The sequence below is a fragment of the Mobula hypostoma genome, chromosome 8 (assembly GCF_963921235.1).
Source record: "Mobula hypostoma chromosome 8, sMobHyp1.1, whole genome shotgun sequence".
Taxonomy (NCBI): domain Eukaryota; kingdom Metazoa; phylum Chordata; class Chondrichthyes; order Myliobatiformes; family Myliobatidae; genus Mobula; species Mobula hypostoma.
The window spans coordinates 53400202-53414422 of record NC_086104.1 but is presented as its reverse complement, the minus strand read 5'-3'; the positions used below and the strand labels follow the sequence as shown (position 1 = coordinate 53414422).

The 14221-nt window shown below is 39.9% G+C and overlaps 1 protein-coding gene across 18 annotated transcripts in view; it reads left to right on the top strand.

Moving 5' to 3' along the window:
- nrxn1a (neurexin 1a) overlaps nt 1-14221 on the top strand; it is a 1799241-nt gene that overhangs the window by 854851 nt on the left and 930169 nt on the right. For all 18 annotated transcript variants that reach the window (XM_063055858.1, XM_063055840.1, XM_063055854.1 and 15 more), the window contains one exon: nt 1973-2356. In XM_063055858.1, coding sequence (XP_062911928.1) covers nt 1973-2356 — 384 coding nt within the window. The remainder of the gene's footprint in view (nt 1-1972; nt 2357-14221) is intronic.

Genomic DNA, 14221 nt, shown 5'->3' with positions numbered 1-14221 from the left:
CCCCTCCTCAGTCCTTTTTTAAAGAAAGGGGCTTCCCTTCCTCCACCATCAACTCTGCTCTCAAACGCATCTCCCCCATTTCATGCAAATCTGCTCTCACTCCACCCTCCTGTCCCCCCACTAGGAATAGGGTTCCCCTGGTCCTCATCTACCACCCCACCAGCCTCAGGGTCCAACATATTATTCTCCGTAACTTCCACCACCTCCAACGGGATTCCACCACTAAGCACATCTTTCCCTCCCCCCCCCCGCTTTCCGCGGGGATCGCTCCCTACCGACTCCCTTATCCATTCGTCCCCCCCATCCCTCCCCACTGATCTCCCTCCTGGCACTTATCCTTGTAAGCGGAACAAGTGCTAAACATGCCCTTACACTTCCTCCCTTACCACCATTCAGGGCCCCAGACAGTCCGTCCAGGTGAGGCGACACTTCACCTGTGAGTCGACTGGGGTGATATACTGCGTCCGGTGCTCCCGATGTGACCTTCTATATATTGGCGAGACCCGACGCAGACTAGGAGATCATTTTGCTGAACACCTACGCTCTGTCCGCCAGAGAAGGCAGGATCTCCCGGTGGCCACACATTCTAATTCCACATCCCATTCCCATTCTGATATGTCTATCCATGGCCTTCTCTACTGTAAAGATGAAGCCACACTCAGGTTGGAGGAACAACACCTTATATTCCATCTGGGTAGCCTCCAACCTGATGACATGAACATTGACTTCTCTAACTTCCGATAATGCCCTCCTCCCCCTCGTATCCCATCCGTTATTTATTTATACACACACATTCTTTCTCTCTCTCACTCCTTTTTTTCCCTCTGTCCCTCAGACTATACCCCTTGTCCATCCTCTGGGTTTTCTCTCCCCCTCCCCCTTTTCCTTCTCCCTGGGCCTCCTGTCCCATGATCCTCTCATATCCCTTTTGCCAATCACCTGTCCAGCTCTTGGCTCCATCCCTCCTCCTCCTGTCTTCTCCTATCATTTTGGATCTCCCACTCCCCCTCCCGCTTTCAAATCTCTTACTAGCCCTTCCTTCAGTTAGTCGTGATGAAGGGTCTCGGCACGAAACGTCGACTGTACCTCTTCCTAGAGATCCTGCCTGGCCTGCTGCATTCACCAGCAACTATGATGTGTGTTGCTTGAATTTCCAGCATCTGCAGAATTCCTCGTGTATCCATTCATTTACCTGGCTTGCTGAGCTCCCATGATGTTTTTTGATGGTTTCTCTGCAGATAATTTTCCTTAAATTATCCTTATCGTGGTAGGACCTTGAAAATGTACTGTGCAATATTAAGACTGTAAGACATTAGGCAGAACTGGACCAATTGGATCACAGTTGATGTATTTTTCGTCTCAACCACATTCTCCTGTTTTCTCCGGATGTTGGGCATATGGCCAAGTGGTTAAGGCATTCGTCTAGTGATCTGAAGGTCATTAGTTCGAGCCTCAGCTGTAGCAACGTGTTTGTGTCCATGAGCAAGGCACTTAACCACACATTGCTCTAGTGTCTGTGCGAGGAGTGGCGCCCCACACAGACTTCCAATCTGTGCCTTGTAAGGCATGAAAATGCGCAACTCAGGCCTCTCATGGTCTGAGTTGACGTTTTCCACCCCCCTCTGCATAAACTTTGAAGCCCTTACTAATCAAGAACCTATCAACCTCTGCTTTAAATATATTCAATGATTGGACTCCACAGCTGTCTCTAGTAATGAATTCCCAAGATTCACCAACTTCTGTTCAGAAATTCTTCCTCATCTCTGTTCTAAAGGGATGTTCTTCTATTGAGTTAGTTAGTGAGCATGGATATGTCAAGTAACTAATCCAGAACTTTGAACAAAATTAACTGAATTTAACTGTAATCTTGAGAAAGAGTACATAATGACTAAACTAAATGATTATACAATCATTTCCTAAATAATCAGTTATTAAAAGTTATATATTTTTAATTCCTACGTTTCCTTTACAGGGACTATATCCATAAACAGCAAGCGTTCACCATACATGGCACATGGGGAGAGTGAAATTTTGGATCTGGATGATGACCTATATCTTGGTGGACTTCCTGAGAACAAAGCAGCTCTTATATTTCCAACAGAAGTATGGACGGCTCTTCTTAATTATGGCTATGTTGGTTGTATTAGAGACTTGTTTATTGATGGTCAAAGTAAAGACATACGGAGGATGGCTGAGATTCAAAATGTGGCTGGAGTGAAACCTTCATGTGCCAAGGAACTTCCAAAGCAGTGCCTTAGTGATCCATGTCGAAATAATGGTGTTTGTAGAGAAGGCTGGAACCGCTATATTTGTGACTGTTCTGGAACTGGATTTCTTGGCAGGTCCTGTGAGAGAGGTAAGTCAGACATTAAAATTACAATGTCAAAATAGATGTGTGATGTGTTAAACTGGCAGTGCTGTAATTCACTGGAGGGTTTGAGAAATTAATATTGATTGTGTAATGGAACACAATCAATTGTCATCAAGTAAACTAAATGCCACTCTTGATGACACTAGGATCTTTCCCTCCATTTTGCTTTATTAGTATAATGTAGAGGCAAACAACAATATTCAGAATTTAGAATAAAACAAGAATAGAAGGAATAGAACTTTTACTTTCACGGACACCGTCTCATGTTCTTGATATATATTGATTATTTCTTTATTATTATTGCTTCTCGTTTGTATTTGCAGTTTCTTGTCTTTTGCACACTATATCGTGTTTCTGGGATTTACTTTGTATGCCTGCAAGAAAAGGATTCTCAGGGTGGTATATGGTGTCATATACACTATTTACTTTGATAATAAATTTATTTTGAACTTTTAAAAGAAATTTGCAAAGTAATATAATTTATTACATTGTTATAATCTTCAGAATGCATCTGAAAGCTGTTATAGATCAGGTATAATGGACTGAATCACTTTACTGGGTGATTGATGGTGGGCAGGAAAGCTGCCCCAGAGTAAAGGAAGGTATTGTAAAAGAGCATTGAATGAAAATGATTTGAATCATGATTCAATGATGAAAGAAAATTAATATTATAACCAACAGTAGTTGGTTCTGAAACAACCAATAATCCATCGTATTACTCCAGAAGCTCAGTAAGTGAAAATTTTAATGATTTTTCATGATTATTCTATTCTTTTCCTCCAACAGACATGGATCTCTTCCAGCAATAATTATAGTTAGTCGTACTGTAATAGTTATTATAATTGTGGAATCTATATATGGCAACTATTTATCATTATATATAAAAATACATTACTGAATATATTCAGCAAATCTGTCCTACAAAAATCACATAATTTATTCAGTAGCATGTTGGAGAGGATGTAGTATCTTCACTGAAGTTATAGAGTTTTTTAGTGAAGTTACCAGGCACTGGACCTTTAGCAAGGCATTTGACAAGGTTCTGCATGGGAGACTAGTCAAGAAGTTTTAATCACTTGTCATTCAAGATGAGGTAGTAAATTGAGCTAGACATTGGAAGAAGCCAGCGAGAGATAGTAGGTGTTTGCCTCTGTGACTGGTGGTCTGTGACAAGTGGTGTGCCGCAGGGATCAGTGCTGTGTCCATTGTTGTATGTCATCTATATCAATGACTTGGATGATAAAATAGTGAACTGGATCAGCAAATTTGTGGATGAAACCAAGGTTGAGGGCCTAGTGGACAGTGAGGAAGGCTGTCAAAACTTGCAGCCAGTTCTTGACCAGCTAGAAAAATAGGCTGGAAGAATGGCAAATGGAATTTAGTGCAGACAGCTGTGAGGTATTACACATGCGGAGGACAAACCAAGGTAAGACTTACATGGTAGGCACTGAGAAGTACAGTAGAATAAAGGGATCTGGGAATAAAAGGCCATAATTCCTTGGGAGTGGTGTCACAGGTAGATAGGGTCATAAAGAGAGCTTTTATCACATTGGCCTTTATAAATCAAGTACTGAGTACAGCAGTTAGGATGTTATGGTGAAGTTGTATAAGACTTTAGTGAAGAATAATGTGGAGTGTTGTGTGCAGTTCTGGTCCCCTACCTACAGGAACAATATCAATAAGATTGAAAGCTTGCGGAGAAAGTTTACAAGGATTTTGCCTGGACTTGTGGACCTAAGTTATAAAGAAAGTTTGAGTAGATTAGTAGTCTAATCCCTAGAATGAAGGAGAATGAGGTGAGATTTGACAGAGGTATATAAAATTATGAGGGGTATTTAGATAAGGTAAATGCAAGTAATCTTTTTTCCAGTGTGGTTGTGTGAGACAAGAACTTGAAATCAAGGTTAAGGGTACAAAGCAAAATCTTTAAGGGGACCATGAAGGGGATCTTCTTCACTCAAGGTTGGTGAGAATTTGGAATGAACTGCCAGTGGAAATGGTGGATTTGGGTTGGATTTCAATGTTTAAGTGAAATTTGGATATGTACATGGATGGGAGGGGTAAGGAGAGCTATGGTCTGGGTGCAGATAGATGGGACTAAGCAAATTAATGGATCAGCTCAGACTAGATGGGTCGAAGGGTCTGCTTCTGTGTTGTAGTGTTCTATGACTCGATAAGGCTGGGCAGCATCTATGGAAAAGAGTACAGTCAATGTTTCAGGCCAAAACCCTTCAGCAGCACTGGAGAAAAAAAAGATGAGTGAATTTAAAATATGGGAGATGGAGAGAGAGATACTCAAGGTGATAGATGAAACCAGCAGGAGAGGGATGAAGTAAAGAGCTGGGAAGTTGATTGGTGAAAGAGATACAGGACTGGAGAAGGGGGAATCTGATAGGAAAGCATTTTGTATGTGTTGCTCAGATTTCCAGCATCTGCAGATTTTCACTTGTTTGAACTTTTTGTCAGGATTTTTTAAGTATAGAGAACAAAGTGCCATCATGCTTTATGTACATTTGTCTTAGTTGCAGAGTTGTGAAGCGAGTTTGCTATAACTGTCATACTGACTGATATCCAGAGGAGGAATGACATTTGCTACGAAATAAAAACAAAGCATTGCTGATTCTATGTGTTTGCTTACTTTAAAGTAAAAGAGGCATTAATCCACCAATCTCACAAGAGCCCTAAAATGTGCATTGCTGTCATCTGTTTCTGGTCTGCATCATTGACAGCCAGTCCACTTCTCCAACATTACTTCTGGTGTTTGTTCATGATCTGTCAGTGGCCCCGTGATGTTTCCCATCAGAACGTTGCCCCTTGAGCCATCACGTTCTCTAAATCAGTTTTAATTGTACACAGATGTCATCTAGATCTACCTCACCACCACTGCTCTAGACATATCTGATACTGGTGCTTTTAGAATGCTATTCCCCTATGAGAAAAATATCTCTTCAACTGTGCACTCGGGCATACCAGAATCTATCTTTTTATGCTTCTTTTTATCCCAGTCTATTCACTATCATTAGTGAACTAGATATTCAAAACCTTTGGCTCCAATTTCAACTGAGCTGAATGTTTATCTTATATTTGTTTATACAGTATCTTCCATGATTTTGTTGTCTATATGCACTTTTATCTAGGATCTTAATTATCCAAATTTCATAAATCTAGTACTCTCATGGTCTCTGCACTAAGTTGCCCCCATAACTGATCTCATTCAATAATGTCTAAACTTCCAATTACTTCCAGTCTATCACTGGACTCCTAGTCCATCAATATCTTTAATTTACATTTCTCATCCTCATATTCCCTTCAAGAGCACCACAACCCTGTTGTGGTTTGGAGGCTTGTGTATCTGAGAGCCTCATGCCTCAGTGACCTGGAGAGCTATGTTGGCTGGAGTCAGGGTTTCATGCTTTGACTCTTGGCAGGGTCACTAGTGCCAAACAGGTCAAAGGATAGAGGCCAGACTAAGAGTGGTCCACCAGATCTCCAGGTTCTGGGCTTCAGCTCAAGGCTAACAATCCTGACTGATCAAGCAAAATTGTTATGGAAACAGCAATGAAGAATCCTTTTACATCTGAATGCGATGGTATTCCTGAGCCTCCACTTGGAACTTGCATGACTGACAGTAGAGAAAAACTGAAAGGAAGTTACTGACATGATGAAGGAAGCCCTGAACATCGCCAGAGATGGAGGACCTTCATTGCTGCCGTAAGTGCCAACAGCGTAATGGGCAGTAAGTAATTCCTCATGTTCAAGAAGTTTACATTTCCCCTACTCTTTCTTCTAAACTCTTATGCCTTCAGCCTCCTTTGCCACAAGCTCTGACATCTCTTCGTCAATGCTTATCCACGTAATGCCGCATTATGCTTGGATCTTTGATCAAATGTTTAATCAACTGCCTGAAGCTGCCTTTTATCTATTTTTTTTTGCATGAAATTGTCCCTGTTGTTGCAATGGAGCAATGAAAATTAGAGTTAAATGAGGAAAGATGGTTAGAGATTCACGTGGAACATCAGTGAATTGATTGGGCCCTGTAGACAGTTCCATGTTAATTATGATAGTAATTCGGTGTAAACTAACTTCAAGCAGGCTACTCAATGCAAACTGGCTTCAATTTTTTTAATAGTTGTTATTTCTTTCTTTGGGGTCAAATTTCATTCGGTGCTATGGAAACTATGAAATAGATTGAAATATACTGCCAACCATTTACAGTCCAGCTAATTCAGAGAAAAAGTGACAGATTTGGATCCACTCAGTGATCTTAATCTTATTGAAATTAAATTGAAGGGATAAATAATATTTGTTGGGAATGTAAGCCTTCATCAGATACAAAGAAGAATCCTTAATTCACAATTTTGTGGAGCTAGAAATAAATATATGAAACAGGTATCTATAATTACTAACGTTTATGCTATGGATTACAATGGACTGTTGATGCTTTTGGCAATCAAGAAATCAAAGTCCCTCCAAAGAAATCTGATAACTCTTACGTATAACCCACAGGGTTGATGTTTCTTTCAATTAGTTCTTCTTTCTCCTGATTATCGAGATGCAATAAAGGTTGTGTGCTACTGAGTTGTAAATTGTTGACTATAAATTGAGGGAAGATGAATTCCCTTCTCAATGAGGAAAGAATTCTATGTTTTAAATAAAGCCAACAGAACACAAAAGTAAAATTGAAATACTGAAATGCTGTGCTGTTAATTCTCACTGCAGTGTGAGGTCCTAAAATAACAAACAGCACCTGAGAGAATTTAATCTGCCCAGCATTTCTTATTACAGTATATTGCTCTATAGTCATAAAGTGTAGGAACATGTTCTTTGACTGTACTGACCATCAACCACTCTAGTGCATAATCTGACACAAATCCCATTCTATTCTCCCCACATTCCTATCAACTCTTTCAAATTCCTGCCTCTCACCCACAGGCAGCAATTTACAGCACCCAATTAATCCACATTTCTTTGGGATGTGGGTGTTCAAACATCCTGAAGGGCTTTTCTTCTGTTCTGTATGATTGACTGTGGCAGCTCGAAACAGATGTGAAGCATTGAGATGAAAATATTTTTATGAACTACATCACGTAAGATACCTATATCCTGCCTGCAGGCACAAATAGATTTAATGCTATTTGTTAAACTGCAGAATGGTGATCATTTGGCCTATCAGGTCCCTGTCGGTTCCAGGTATATCATGATCGTGAGCCCCTTTCTGTTCACCTTATTCTCCTGTGACTTACTCGATGGAAATCTGACTCCCACATTTCCATCTTTGGGCACCTTACAGCAGCCTTTAGCCTACTGACCTGCATGTTTTTGGGATACAGAAGAAGACTGGAGCATCCAGAGGAAATCCATCCAATCACAGGGAGTAAATGGAAACTCCACTCAAACATGAAAACACCATCTGGTACACCAGAGCCATGAGGTACCTACTCTAAGTGCTGCACCATGGTGCTGCCATTATGAAGACAAACTGCTTCTTGCTGTCCCTTTGTGGACACACACATTGGTCTGTGCGTAAGAGATGTACGAGAGGAGGATGGAATGATGAGGGTTGCTTGGGTGAGGGTGGATGAGGGCGCAGACTATTGCATTGTCATTCTGCAATAACTATACTATCATAATTCATTATTTGGTACTGCAATGACTATTTTAGCAAGACAATAATACATAGTAGAGAGGTTTTTACTTTGGCATGATTGCTGCTCTCAGAGAAAGAATATTGCTAACCGGACTACCAAATTATCTATAAATATGAACAGAATTCTATTACAATATAAAAAAAGTAATTTCACTGCTGATGATCAAGCATTTTTTGCAATGACATGCAGCATATTTTCTGGGCTAATTTTCAAGACAGATTTTCATTCTTGCAATGTGATGATTAGTGCTTACATTAAAAGTTCAGTGTATGAGTACACTTCTGTTTTTTGTACCGTTAGCAGTCATTCTGAGTTTTTCAAACCAATATAATATTTTGTAAAACTACTCTCTTTGTTATTTGGTATTTTTGTCATTTTTTACTGGCAACCATGACACTTGGTCACAGACCCTCTTGGATCATTTCTTATAAATCTTTGTTATTTTAAAATCATTGCATAAGCGTGAGGGCAAATAGCTCAAGCAATTGAGGTACAAATATTGAAGCAGCTTGAAACTCATAAGTAAACTTGAACACAGCTGAGAGATAAAATCTATTCCTTCTTCAATTTTGTGCATATGTACGCTACACTGTATTGGTGATCCTCAGCCTCTAATGCATATCTTCCAACTGAACAATAGCGAGCAATAGTTCCATGACCATAATTGTTCCTTGCAAATTTTTACAAAGAAGTGGTTTGCCACTGCCTTCTTCTGGGCAATGTCTTTGCAAGACAGCTGTCCCCAGCCATTATCAATACTCTTCAGAGATTATCTGTCTGGTATCAGTAGTCACTTAACCAGGATGTAATATGCACCAGCTGCTCATATGGCCATCCACCACCTGCTCCCGTGGCTTCACGTGAGTCTGATCAGGCACTACACCTTGCACAAGGGTGACCTGCAGGAAGTGGAAGGAGCACCTTACACTTCCTTTGGTAGAGACATATTTCCACCCCACCACATGTTAAGTGCATGAAATGATATAATTCTAATGGGAGCACGATTTCAAACCATTACTGGCATGGAGCACCGAGTCCAGCCTGGGTGCAGCACCACAACCACCACCCCCCCCCCACCCCCACCGGTGGAGTGCATCAGCTCCAAGACCTATCCCCTGGCAGCTGTAAAGAGGCAACACTGTGGCTTGAGGTCTAGCCCTTGCACATGCAAGGTAGCAAGCACATATAGGATATCAGTAACACACAACCACGCAATAGACAACACCATGGCTTGAGGTCTAGTCCTTGCTGTAACCAAGAGCACACAGCTTCCCCACCACCCACTCCTGCTCACCGCCAGTAAATCAGGAAATCGGACTTGCCTCACTCCAAATTAATAATGCACAGCGGGGTCTTGTGATCGCAGGAAAAGTGACCAAAATGGTCACTTGCTATTAGAGTGTATGCCTCTGTATTAGACTGTAGGAAGTTAGTATATTTCTTTTCTCAGCCTGATGGAATGCATTGCAAAAAAATGCCTGAACTTGTCTCTGGCAACCAAGAGATTCAAGCTCAAGTTTATTGTCATCCAACCATTTACATGTATACCTGAATGCTAGTTCCATAATTATCCATGCATGCTTGTGTGGCCTGTAGATGGCACATGACCAAAACACAGAAGCAGAATTTCACAACCTGTGAAGTCTCTTTTGTCATAGCGTAAATGAGACTTGCTTCAACAATTCCCATTCCAGTTCTGGAAACCCATTTTGTATACGTCAATTTTAAGTTCAAAATTGACACCATGAGATATCTCCCTCTCAAGTTTGTGAGTTGCAACCAGCACTCTCCATCGTGAATCCATTCATGAAGATCTTGACAAACACCCCTGATAGCTAACCACTGAAGTTCTGAGTGCAGTGATGTGCCAACCCATGTGCTTTTAATTACCAGATTCCACAAAATTTTAACCATCCCTCCTATTTGTCAGTAGGAGGGGAGGAGAAGATGGTGGCGCGATGCAGCACGCAAGGTCGCTCCTAAATGATATTGTATTTGTGAAGTAGGTACTGTGCACAATCCTGATTTGATGGAGACAGCCGTGAGAAGCACAGAGGAACATCTGGAGAAACTTCTGAAATGCCTGCTTTGCTGCCGCTGCTACTGTGCAATCGAGAATCTCTGGAGGGGAAGGTCCCAAATCCTCAGCTTTGCCTATTGCCTGTTGCCGGGGCTGGGGTCGAAGCGCTGTCGGAGGGCAGATCAGAGGCTCAAAGTTTTCGAACGGACTCAAGAGTTGGCTGTGGTTGGGTGCTTCCAGGGTGCTGCATCGGCAAGTTTGCGGCGCTGGAAGCTCATGGCAGGGAGAGTTTTTTCTTCCTTCTACTGTCTGCGTGAGATGATAGGAGTTTCGAGAGACTTTGAGACATGTTTTTACCGTGCCCATGGTCTGGTCTTTATCAAATTATGGTATTGCTTTCACTGTTGTTACTATATGTTATAATTATGTGCTTTTTGTCAGTTTTTCAGTCTTGGTTTGTTGTGTGTTTCTGTGATATCATTCTGGAGGAACATTGTATCATTTCTTAATGTATGCATTACTAAATGACAATAAAAGAGGACTGTGTGTCCTCATTATCTAATCTAATCTGAATTCCTCTGTACCTTCATGGGAGAAGGTCCCTTGTGGCTGAACTCTCTGCCACACAACTATTGGTTGAAGCACTTTACACCACAAACCAGACTCAAGGCCACTGTGTCAATCTGTATATAATTTTTCTCTGCTGCGGTAAGGAAACATGATGTAGAGATAATTTTGATCAATCATGACATGTGCCATGACTGCACCTCTATCATAATCAAGCCATCATAGGCAAGCTGCACTGCCTGATGTGGATCAAAATGTGTGAATACAATGACTAATGTCACCATTTCCTCTGCCTCTTGGAAAGCCACTTCACACTGCCATTTCTTCCCAATCTCTAGTATTGAGTTCAAGTGGTGGAGCACAGTAGCCAGACTTGGCTGGAGCCTGTTATAGTAATTGACAAATCCTAAAAAAGGACCATTCAGCCCATCAAGTCTGCTCCACAGCTCCCCCATGAGCTGAACTACTCACCCATCTAGTTCTAATTTCCAGCTTTTTCCCCATATCCCTTGATACCCTGACTAACTGACCACAGTAAGTAGTACTTGTTTTGCAGAATTCACATTTGTTACATCATACTCTGAACCCATAATCTTTTTTTAAATCTTTTTATTAATTTTCTGGTTCATTAACATAGTAACAATAGCAATACAAAGAGATTGGAATTACATTATTGGTAATAGATATATGCAAGTAAAACTAAAAATAATACAAGTATACCAGACCTCCCAAACTCTCAATATAGTTAATAACGATAAAAGGAAAAATAAAAAAAAATCACAAGAAAAAAAACCCGAAGTAACAAAAAGCTACGAAAAAAAAACTAAACAAAACCAAAAACTGATCGAAACAAAACAAAACAAGGCTGGGCTAATATATTACATTGAATACAGTCATTAATGTTGTCAACTCCACTCCTCTATCCATATATTCTAGATTAATGAAAAGGATTCGGAAAAGGTCAAGTTACATCAAATGAAAGTGTTGAATAAATGGCTTCCAAGTCTCTTCAAATTTAACCGAATGACACTTCTAAATTTTTCTAAATTTAAACATTAAAATGGAAAACCATTGAAATGTAGTAGGGGGATTGGTCTCTTTCCAATTTAATAAGATGGATCTTCTAGCCATTAATGCAACAAATGTGATCATACGACAAGCTGAAGAGGATAAAGGTCTATGTTCCATCATTGGTAAACCAACATTGCAGTAATAGGATGAGGTTGTAAATCAATGTGTAAAGGAAGTTTGCGGCACAACGGCAGCACGCGTGGCCTTTCCGGTGATGAATGTCTGTTATCTGTCAAGTAGGGGACCGTGCACAATTCTGATTTGATGGAGACGAATGTGAGAGTACGGAGGAACATCTGGAAAACTTCTGAAATGCCCGCTTCACTGCTGCTGCTACTGTGTGGTAACCGGAATCTCCGGAGCAGAAGGCCCCGAAATCCTCGGCTTTGCTTGTTTCAGCAGCCGGGGCGAGGTCGAAGGCACTCGGCAGAGGATGGCGCTCGGGAGGCTGTAGCGGAAGGGCTGGTCGGAAGCTCGAAGTTTTCGGATGGATGGACTCAGTGTCGGCTGTGGTCGGGTGCTTCCAATGCATCGATGGTGCCTGGAGGTTTATGTCCCTTTTGCCGCTGCTATCAGGGACTCAGGAGTCGATCGACTCGGGGACTTTTAAGACTTTTTTTTACCGTGCCCATGGTTTGTTCTTCATCAAATTATGGTATTGCTTTGCACTGCTGTAACTATATGTTATAATTATGTGGTTCTGTCAGTGTTAGTCTTTGGTTTGTCCTGTTTTCTGTGATATCACTCCGGAAAAACATTGTATCATTTCTTAATGCATGTATGCATTCTAAATGACAATAAAAGAGGACTGAGTGTTCTCATAATCTTAAAAAAAAGTTAAAATAATATTAAAAGTATCTTCCCAAAATTTTTCCAAAAGCCGACAAGACCAGAACATATGAGTCAAAGAAGCTACCTCAGAGTGACATCTGTCACAAACAGGATATATATGGGAGTAGAAACGAGCTAATTTATCTTTAGACATGTGAGCCCTATGTACCACCTTAAATTGTATCAACATATGTTTAGCACATAACTAATTGAAAAATTTTCTCCCATTTCTCTATAGGTAAGTGAAGTTGAAGTTCCCTTTCTCATTCATTTTTAATTTTATCAGATATACCTGGCTGTATTTTCATAATTATATCATAAATAATTGTTATAAAACCCTTCTGATAAGGATTTAAACCTAAAATTTTTTCCGTGGTATCAGTTGAGTATGAAGTCGGAAAGGTAGGTAGCATAGTACTTAAAAAGTTTCTTATTTGTAAATATCTAAAAAAATGGGATCTGGGCAAATTATATTTATTAGACAACTGTTCAAAAGACATGAAACTGTAATCCAAGAATAAATCACGAAAACATATTATACCCTTTATTTTCCATATCAAAAAGACTTGATCCATAATAGAGGGTTGGAGAAAAATTAGATATATTGGGCTTGATAAAATTGTTCAAACCAAAAAATTTATGAAATTGAAACCATGTATGTATAATGTATGTTTAACTATTGAATTAACCATTGGTCCTGACGAAGGGTCTCGGCCTGAAACGTCGACTGCGCCTCTTCCTATAGATGCTGCTTGGCCTGCTGCGTTCACCAGCAACTTTGATGTATGTTGCTTGAATTTCCAGCATCTGCAGAATTCCTGTTGTTTTTGTAACCATTAGTTTATTCAGTTTAGAGAGAACAAAGGGAAGCGAAGTTCCTAATATAGAAACCAATGAAAATCTTTGTACAGAGTAACTTCAAGGTTTACCCATTGTGGATTTGGGATTATATCCCAATCTTGTGTCTAAAATATTAAATATCGAATATTAATTGCCCAGTAATAAAATCTTAAATTTGGCAATGCCAAACCATCGTCTTTTTTGGAATTCTGTAAGTATTTTTTACTTAATCTGGGATTTTTATTCTGCCATATATAAGAGGAAATTTTAAAATTAACAGTATCAAAAAAGGATTTAGGAATAAAAATTGGTACTGCTTGAAATAGATATAAAAATTTAGGTAGAATAATCATTTTAATAGCATTGATTCAGCCCATCAGTGATAAAGACAATGGGGACCATTTAGTAAACAATTGTTTAACCTGATTAATTAACGATAAAAAATTGAGTTTAAATAAGTCCTTATGCTTCTTAGTAATTTTAACACCCAGATAAGTTAAATAGTCAGTAAGCAATCTGAACGGTGAACGTCTATAAATGGGAACCTGCATATTTAATAGGAAGAGTTCACTCTTACTAAGATTCATTTGTAATCAGACAAGTTACTAAACTGAACAAGCAGAGCTAAAACTGCCGGAATGGATTTCTCAGGGTTAGAGATATATAATAATAAATCATCTGCATATAGTGATAATTTGTGTATCTCATTCCCGCAGGTAATGCCAAGTACATTAGGTGAGTCACAAATAGCAATAGCTAAAGGTTCCAGGGCAATATCAAATAATAATGGACTAAGAGGGCAACCCTGCCTAGTAAATCCTCTAATCATTTTTAAAACTATCCAGTCAATCTTGGAAAGAACTTCTTCAGTCT